Source organism: Oculina patagonica, unplaced genomic scaffold (assembly GCF_052425735.1).
Source record: "Oculina patagonica isolate OP01 unplaced genomic scaffold, crgOcupat unplaced576, whole genome shotgun sequence".
Taxonomy (NCBI): domain Eukaryota; kingdom Metazoa; phylum Cnidaria; class Anthozoa; order Scleractinia; family Oculinidae; genus Oculina; species Oculina patagonica.
Window position 1 is genome coordinate 1 of NW_027558445.1, and position 9,504 is coordinate 9,504.

General features: G+C 38.4%; 2 protein-coding genes across 3 annotated transcripts; both read right to left on the reverse strand.

The window, feature by feature from the left end:
* Positions 1-226: 226 nt before the first annotated feature.
* On the reverse strand, positions 227-3,208 carry LOC144640941 (insulin-like peptide 01). The gene is made up of 4 exons (XM_078500004.1): positions 2,526-3,208; positions 2,106-2,175; positions 1,137-1,250; positions 227-575 (listed from the first exon to the last, which is right to left on the reverse strand). Exons 2-4 carry the CDS (start codon positions 2,173-2,175, stop codon positions 442-444), a joined length of 318 nt encoding a protein of 105 aa, XP_078356130.1. The 5' UTR covers positions 2,526-3,208; the 3' UTR covers positions 227-441.
* A 942-nt stretch (positions 3,209-4,150) lies between these two features.
* Positions 4,151-7,370, reverse strand: LOC144640942 (insulin-like peptide 03). Of its 2 annotated transcripts, none has more exons than XM_078500006.1 (3): positions 7,150-7,370; positions 5,644-5,760; positions 4,151-4,457 (listed from the first exon to the last, which is right to left on the reverse strand). In XM_078500006.1, the coding sequence occupies exons 1-3, from the start codon at positions 7,304-7,306 to the stop codon at positions 4,315-4,317; spliced, it is 417 nt and encodes a 138-aa protein (XP_078356132.1). In that variant the 5' UTR covers positions 7,307-7,370; the 3' UTR covers positions 4,151-4,314. The 2 variants fall into 2 exon arrangements, with proteins under 2 accessions (XP_078356132.1, XP_078356131.1); XM_078500005.1 differs by having other exon boundaries at positions 5,644-5,763; positions 7,150-7,363.
* Between the last annotated feature and the right edge of the window lie 2,134 nt (positions 7,371-9,504).

Genomic DNA, 9,504 nt, shown 5'->3' on the forward strand with positions numbered 1-9,504 from the left:
ATTTATATAAAGTGATTTTATTTTATTTCATTGCTCATGAAGGGGCTTATGCTCATGGACTTCAAATGGACTAGGTCACACCACTGCCACATTTTGAAACGATTTTATTTACCTGATGAATTTTAACCGTGTATAAATAAATTTAATAATAAATAATGTTGTTTCAAGTGGATTAGTTTCTGTTTTAAGCATTATGGTGATTCTACCTTATTTTCTTTAAGTATGATTTGCAAACTGACTATAAACTAGAGTATTCAGTTGCTTCAGAAATTACACACTGAACCGGCCACATGAAATAAACCGTCCTTTTAAATTGAATTTGGGCCTATACAGTTTTTTTAAACTCGCCCAGCCTTGACCCTCTGTATTCCTTTTTGGCCCAAAGTATTTTTCCCACAGTTTTAAACCACTATTTCATAGAGGTTTAGCACATCACATGGGTCAGCAGTACTCCAAGACTTCTTCAATATGACATCCTTCGTTGCAGCATTCTTGCACTATGTCGGTGGACGAGGTAGCTCTGTTGAATTGTCGAAGGAAGCTTTTGGCTTCTCTTTCACCCTCCAGCACAGACCCTGAATAAACGACACAAAGTACTCAGTATATAATCGCGGTGAAGCACAAGCATATATAAGACCATTGCCTTCTCATGGTTCGAATCAATTTAAACTACTTTGAGCTAATTAATTTCTGCAGTTAGAAGTCATAGCCATTTTTTTTTTGTTAATTTAAACTAGCCAGGTAAGAGCAGTTTAATTCCAATGACTGCAGCAAAAATATAAAAACCGAAATTATCGCTGCCCGAAATGCGTGAAATGTATGAGGTCCCATCTTTTTTTTTCTTATCAACAATTTAACTACGAGCCCGAGTTTTCTACGAGCGAATAGTCAACGAGGCACAGCTCAAAGGGGAGCAGTCGAAGAACGAGGGCGAGTAGCCTAACTGTTTTAGTAGGCATTCTAAAGGATTGCAGTCCGGAAACCTAAAAAAAAAAAACAAGGATAATTTTTTCCTCTCAAGGGCAACGCGTGCACGATCATAATATTAACGGATTCAGATTCGCGGATTTTCAATAGAACATACCGAGTTTCTACCAAACAAAGTTGAAATGAAAGACGATGAACCCTTTACATACGTTTTCTCTTCATTCCCAGAGTGCACACTGCTACGTAGACGTTCGCTATTTGATGGCCGCAGTAGAATCCATGTATAGCCCGCTGACCAACTTCACTGGTTTTCACCATAACAGCTGAAAGCACAGAAAAGATAAATGTAAAGACACTTGTGTGTTAAGGATGTTTTTGAAGAACCACATGTCCAGAGGATATGACATGAGCGACTGTCTGGTCTGTAGGCGAATAGTCCTTGTTGATTTCCGTCGTCACTTCCTTAGCGACCATAAACAGTGGCTTCAGGGTTTTTTTTATGTTACCTTTGAACACCCATTCGCATTTTAGCTTTTAATTTTGTTTTCATAATTAAAGTGGAGTTTCACATCCGAGAATAAAATGTCAATCAGTTTGAGCTGGGAAACGAAGACACAGTAAGCATTTTAGGGTACGTTCGTGACGTTTTTAAATATTTCTTTATTTGAACCTCCCGGATGTCTGTTTTCCTTTAATAAAGCTTTTTGCAACTATTTTCCTGGCTTATTTTTTGAGCGATATTTTCTTTTCCCTCGCTATAGATGCTTGGTCTACGTTACTATTTTCTTCACAGATAACTTTTCCAGTTTGCATATCGATAGCAGCGAGGCAATTTTGGTCAGAAGCTTGAAAACTTTATATTTAGTTTGGAGCTCCTTGAAATGTTTATGTATGAAAACGGTTTTACAATTCTCTTAGCTCACCAAAAAAATATACACCGAGTTAGCTTCTGGGTAAGCGTTAAACGGTCTTTGCAGCAAAAGAAACGAAACACTTAAAGAAATTAAATGAACTATTATCTATAACTATTAACTAAAAGAGTTGTCAGATATGTAGCACAAAGACTCAGTCAATTTAATGTTTTAATGCATTAAGAACTTTAATAAAATACGTTTTACTTAGTACATGATTGTTGTCAGTAGTCACGGTCAAGAATAAAACAATTCAATTCTGATTACCTCCATTCACGTGAACGTCTGAAAGAAGTAAAATCAACAAGGCAAAGAACCATACGTTAAGTCTCTCCATCTGAAAGTTAGAAAGAAAAAATCCTATTAACTTCATTCGCTTTTTATTCTAAGTACAAGAAGAAAACGATTGCATGTTATTTTTTCCTTATGTATTTCTACAGTGAGCATGTGTTGATAAGAGGAATAGACCTTTTTCGCTTGGGCGTTTTGTTGCCCCATAACAGACCATGTGATGATACTCTTGAGAATTCTTACTTTCAAATTTTCAAATAGTCGCGTGTACTATATGAATGAATAAATTTTATGTGGATAAAAAGAAAATTCTCTAGAGAAAACAACCCGCCCAAGCGAAAAAAGGTCTATTGCCATTGAAAGAACATGACTGCAATTCAGTGAAGTTTTTTTTACCTCAGTGAAGTTTCTGGTGCTCCTGGCTTCCAACAACAGTGAAGGAAATTGAAATATCGACGTTTTACAGTGTAGGCGGCTTTTATTGTTGAATCACTCTTAAACTCAGCTCATGTCAGCTGGGGTTCAGCTGTATCCACTCCAAGACAGACTGGCTGCCAACTCAGGGCGTTTATTTGCTTTTATTCCGGTGCGTGTGTAAACTGAATATGTTCATCTGTTGGAATCCACACAGCTTTTGTTTAGATTCACCATAAAAAAAATCCGCCTTATAAAAGCGAGAAAGTTCGATGATAAACCCCACATTGAGAAAGATCGATCTTGTTGTCACATTTTGGTCAAGCACATAGTAAAGCGCTAGGCGCTCGGGTGAAGGCGTCTGGTCCCCCCCCCCCCCACTCCCCCCGAGGGAAGGGGGGTTCGGCGGTGTGCTTCGTACATACATAATAAACCTTACCAAAAATTTGATACCCCTTTTCAGTCCAGACGGCATTTTACAATAGACTAAAACTTATAAAATATACTTCCTTCTCAAGCTCTGCACCCACTCCACCGTACGGAAAAGATAGCAGCTGTGCATTTTACCCACAATACCTTGCGAACCAAACGCAGCCAATAGGCACAAAGAAAGCCATATTTTTTGCAAAATTCTTCCCGTAATGTGTATCCTGTGTATAGAAATATTTCGGCTCTGCAAAAAAAGTTCAGTTACACCCTTAAGCCAATTTTAAGTTCGGTTTTATTCGATGCAGCCTTAGTTCAGTTTGACAATTTACTCTAGAGTTCAAACATATCCTGAGTCTAAAACTGATGTTTTTTTAAAAAAAAAAACAGAAGAAAACTATTTTTTACTCAAGTTGTCATATTTTTTTATTACGGTTTATCGATTTGCACAATTATAAACATGATTTTCAAGGAAAAAACATATATGCAGTTAAGCTTGATAAACTGCGTAGTGCTGAAAGAGGGAGAAAGTTAAACTGATGAAGATGGTAAAAGGAGAGAAATTAAAGTGAAGTGAAAAGAACAACGTGACACTGTGTAATTGGAAGCTGCACCACAAAATAGAAGACAAGCTAACAGGGATGAAAAAACGTACGAACGCAGAGTGACTATAAAAATAAACATATTGATGTTTGCATCCGTAAACATCTAAAATACATACACAATGTTACACAACCACCAAGATTAGAAGAAGAACTGAGTCAGAACGGCCAGACCAAAGGGAAGGGGAAAAGAACTAGAGATGGAGTCCTCAAAGAAGAAGAGGCAGAGACTAGAGAAAATTGCAGAGCTGGACATCATCAAAGAAGCCGATATACTTAATATACTTATATACTTATACACTTATACTTACTTAAGTTAGAGAAAAATAAAATATAGATTTGCTTGGGAGGGTCAAATGCTTTATTGCTTACAGAATCACATGCAGTTGAAAACGCAAAGCGCGGATGTCATAGCATATTAAAAAAGACTGAAGGAAATTTTAATATAAGTTATGTGAATGTGTTTTACTCATCCACGTCATTCATGGTCAGTGAAACTTGTTTTGTGGTCAGTGAAGAGTCAGGGAGTTTATTTATCCTAATAAGTGGCAACCTGTAGTTGAACACGTCACAATAATGTTAAAAATCTAGCCTTTATTTTATTGCAAGAGTACCTATATCATTTTCTCTTGTTTGTTGTCGTTACACGCCTAAATGAGAACTTTCCTATACAAATATACAACCGTTATGCAACACTGACACCTCTATTAAATAAGTTAATTTTTTAAGAATCTTTTCTTCTGTCAACAATATTCATAAATTTCTTCATATGCACAACCCTCTGTGCAACATTCCTCAACAATATCTGTACCCGTGGAACGTTTATTTCGTATGGTCTGAGAATGAAGAAATTTTGACGCTTCCTTTTCGTCCATTAATGTAGAACCTAACAACACAACAAGAAAAGAACAGTAGTTATTAAAGTGATGGTTAATTTCCAGCAGACTATATTTACCCATATTGTTTCGAGGTAAAAGTTTTCCTTCCGCTCTCTATACATACAAAGTAATTAAAACTTGTTTATCCGCACGAACGCACTGCCCTTGGCACCTAAAAGAAATGTCCCGGATGACGCATCTTTAACAAATTGCCCTCAAGTATTTTAATCTCACTGTCCATCTAAAGGCCATGTTACACGAGAAAATTTTCCTTGCAACTTGCAAAGCAGTGGTGACGTCTGATAAAAGGCAAGTTGCAGAGGGGTGTCTGCGTTCGCAATTTTTGTTTGCAAAGCACTCGCTAGGAATTATCATCTTTAAACAATTGCGTTGCAAGTTGCGATTGACATGTCACACGCAGCCACTTGTGTCTCGACGTTGCGAAAAGTAGATAGCTCTACTATTTTGCAACGCAACATTTTTTTGCATTTCAGGTTGCAAAAATGGGGTGTTACACCTGAAATTTTTTGGCAACTGGCAATGCAATTTTTGTTGCATAGTTTTTTTTTGGTTTTGTAGTTTTTTTTGGTTTTGTAAGCGTTGTAAGTATTTTTTTTTTGGTTTGTAAGCAATGAATTAAAAAAAAAAGTTGCAAGAAAAATTGCCTCGTGTATAGTGGGATCCCGCTTCAATTACATTAGGGAAATGGTCAAAACTATTGTACTCAGACAGGACCCACCGCTGTGAAATTGTGCCATTTCTCCAGCAATGCAAGCTTCATGAAAGTCTTAACTCAAATTTTGAAGCCAATAAATTTTGTCCATTTGGCTAATCAGACAGGTGGTATCTTGCATAGCCCCCTACCCCTACACAAGGTGGGTCCTCGTCGAGTACACTTGTTATGGCCACTTCCCTAATACCAACATTTTTTAAATTTTTAGTCTTTATTTTAACTCTATTCCCCAATTTCTTTAAAATCTACCAATCAACTATTCCTATTCGTCATCCTTCGTTCATAAATATCTGAAAGTCATCAAAAACGGCCTGGATTTTCCACTACACATATCACGGCGTATTATCGGGGGGAGGGGGGGGGTGGTTTTGTCCATAATGAATCTTGCCAGCCCACCCCCTGGCATAAATAATGAATGGTCCCTAGGTTCAGTAGAATAACATGATTTGTGATCTACTTACTGCGTTTCCTCTTTCCACTGTAACACAAAGCGAAGTACGCGTCCATAATTCTGTCACCACAATAGATGCCATCAATCGGGCGACGTCCTACCTCGTATAATTTATATTTACGACCTCCTGCTAAAAAAAAAGTAGATAAACCGAGACGATAAATTTCACGAGGAGTTGGTGTGGGGGCGAAATAAATTCGTATATATCGATGATGATGATAAAATTTTTACAGCATCATTTCCTATAGGTTCAATGGCGCTATACAAAGAATAAAGTTATAAAAATATGTATAAAAGCAGAAGTACATAATCAAGAAGTCTACATCGAACGTTTTGATAAACGACAAAAGAAATTCCGTGGTGCCGTTCGCTTGTTTCCAGCAGTTGGACTCTTCTTGCTTTATTTAAAAAATTTGTTTAACCAATCAAAAGCGCGCTGTAAAAAGTACTTTCACGCAATTGGTTACTTGTTCGCGGCAAAAGCCGTCTACGTCATTTTCTCGCGCGCCTCTTTATGAAAATAACCTACACGCGAATCTGACAGCAAAAGACCCATTACCAGAGATTTAGTGAGGATTTAAACCTACCGGATACGAATCACTGGTGGGGCTGCTTTTTATCAAGAAAAATTCTACAAACATATGCCACTTTCCCTTTGAAGATAGGATTTCTAAGCGGTTTCATGCAATTTCACTGCAAAAGAAGTATCTAAAGAACATTTTAAGGCAAAAATTTGTTGAATTACATGGATTTCTTTCACTGAGAAAAATCGTGAAGATATCGATGACGTCATGTTTGCTGACTAATTTTGTAGTGTTTTAATAAGGAATGAGTCGAAAGTCGAAACGTCTTCGGATGTTCCACGAACGTCTTCGGCAAACTTCTTTAATCTTCGAAAACGTTCGTATGGCCTTCGGACAACACTTGAAAAATCTTCGGAGATCTTCGGTTTAGAAATTGTTAAAATTGTAACAAGTTGCTCGAAAGAAAAAAAGTTGCTCCAAATATGAAAAGTTGCCGAGCAACTTGTGAAAAGCCCTACTCACTTGTCTCTTCTTCTGTCGATGATGACAGCATTACGTCGCTGAAAAATCGGAGCATGCAATAGGATATGTTGTGTTTTGGAGTCAGATCAGAGTAGAGACGGCAGCGAGCGAAAAAGAAACTGACTGCTTCGACTCAAATTCAAAATTTAAAGGCACTTCAGATGACTAGAACTCAAGGGAAAAAGACAGCTACTCCATATTAAAGATCTCTTTTTACATCTTGGCACAGGTTTATTGCTATCAGATAGTGGAAAAAAATCCGGCTGCCCCTCAAGTAAGAGTCAATTCGCTCTAGTAAAAAAAAAGTTTATTCAAGTGCAGATGGATTGTCCCGCTTGTCAATTTATGGCTGAAGCGGACAAATCTTCAAACGCACCACCGACAAAATTTGTTCCTGGTAAAACTCGCACGAGAGAAAATCGACTCGCTCTCTCGCGTTCGATGTCCGAGTACAACTAACAATCTCTTACCTTTTACTGTTTCAAAACACAAAACAATAGCCACGAGTGCAACCGTGCTCCAGAAACATGCGTTCTTCATCTGAAAATAAAGAAGAAGAACATTAGAATCCTTCTGAGTAGATTCAGTGTAGATAGACATGATAAGTTCTACGTGTTTATTTAGCATGCAAATTAAAAAAATTAGAAAATAAAATCAGTTCACAACTGCTAGTAATGAACAAGGTATACGTAGTACTATAGACTTGGTCCAAGTCGCTCGTTTGATTCGCAGGAGACTGCTGGATATGGAATCGGAGGGCGTGCGCTGGCTTGAAAAACAAAATGGCGGCCAAACTTGGCGGAACGAGCGACTTGTCTCACCTGCAGCGCGCCAATTCTGAAATGTGGCGTCACCGGTGGATTTTTCCACCGGTGACGCCATCGAGATTATGTCAATCATATTATTGCGCGCTCTGCTCCCCATTTTAACCGCGCGCTCTGCTTGCGAGTGTGTTTTCCCACAAAAAAATGAAGAAAATCACAATTTTAACACACGCCACGACGCGCGTCAAACTGTACACGGCACACGAAACTGACGTCACCACGATAAAAGAAACCAACTCAATGAAATGATGCAATTTTTCGCGGCAAAAAACGTCAGCCAGAATCGATTTCCTGCAAGGAGACTAAAGTTTTTATGAGTCAGTGAGTCATGAGTCATGAGTCAATAAGTCAAATCTTAAATCGGAGTTATAAATTTGAAAATAGTGCTACCCTTACTAACAAATAAAGCTAACCGCAAGCAAATCAGATTGGAACTAACCGCAAGCAAACCGGAGTGCAACTAACCGCAAGCAAACGGGAGTGCAACTAACCGCAAGCAAACCAGAGTAGAACTAAACGTAAGCAATGTGAAGTGCTTGTGAGCTTACTTGTATTAAGGTAAACCGTGGTTCAATAGATAATATCCTACTTTGTGTAAAAATTAGATTGACTCATTGACTCATGACTCATAGACTCATTACACTCATAAAACAGGGGACCTCCCTGCAAGTGACACAAGTCGCTTATTCTATTCCGCGCCATTCCTCGATTTAGTGTGTCATTCAGTGTGCTTCGTGCATTACGCACGGACAAATAAATTCCGCGCGGTCACTCGCGCACGATTTCAAAACGATCTTTCACTCAAGTATCTCTATCGACACGAAACAAGCGACTTGGAGCAAGTCTAGTAGTAATATGGTGACATCCCACTAGCGTAGAAAGCATGTGAAAGATGGACTGTTTTAAAGCAGATATACGCATTTCTAAGCAGTTACAAAACTGGCTTATCGCCATTTGTTGGATAACAATTGTCAAATATTATGTACTATGTATGTGGTGTTGATATTGGCTTAATTTGTGTGCTATCAATTCATTCCTTTTAACAGTTTCAAAAGAGCGTAGAGTGTATTCACACGCAAAAAAGGTCAGTTCTCCAGTGTTCGAGGGGCAGTTTTTTAAAACTCGACCTCATATTTTGATAAATCTACCTGTTTTATCCAGCGACAATAAATTGGCCTAATTATAAAGAAGAACAGAATAGAAAATCAAATCTATTTTATGTTAAATAGTGTAAAAGAGAATTCTTTTCCGTGTTACGGCATGTATGGGAACAGAACTGTCTTACAGTCGACAAGCTGAACCATGCTATCTGATGAGGCAAGGAACCCTTCGTTAATTCAACCATATCTAAAACCTTTGGATAATCCTGATTCTTAGCCTGCGAATACAGCCGCCTCTCATCGCTCTCGGCCAGCACAGCCGCCTCTCATCGCTCTCGGCCAGCTTGGCGTTTCGCGAGAAAGACATCTGCGATTTACAGCCAGACATATCATATATACTGATGACGTAATTGTGTCCCGAATCTTGTCATGGACCCTGATTTGTCAACTAGTTTATTTGCATAATGTATGTGAAATATAACACAAACCGGCCGGGAGCGAAGAGAGGCGGCTGTAGCCATGAGCTAAAGGATAAGTGGAGCTTGTCTAAATTAAAAGCCAATATCTTACCACTAAAGTCTTTTCTTTACTACTCTGTTTACTTCTTTCGTTGTTCGATCACAATACATGGGTAACCAGGCTTTTATTCAACCGAGAAGACCTAGATGCTAAGCTAATTTGCATTTGGTGTTACGGCGAATAATAAAAACACTGGGTAGGAAAAACTTTTACTGTTGCTAGGAGATTTTGGTTTTTGGCCAATCACTAAACTGAACAAACAATGGGTGTTGTTTTTTAATTTCGTGTTGAGCTCGTAAGATCAACGAGCACTCTCAATCCCCTAGTGGGGTATAAAAAGGCGACAAACTTGAGCCTTTCCCAACATGGACGAAGAAAGGTT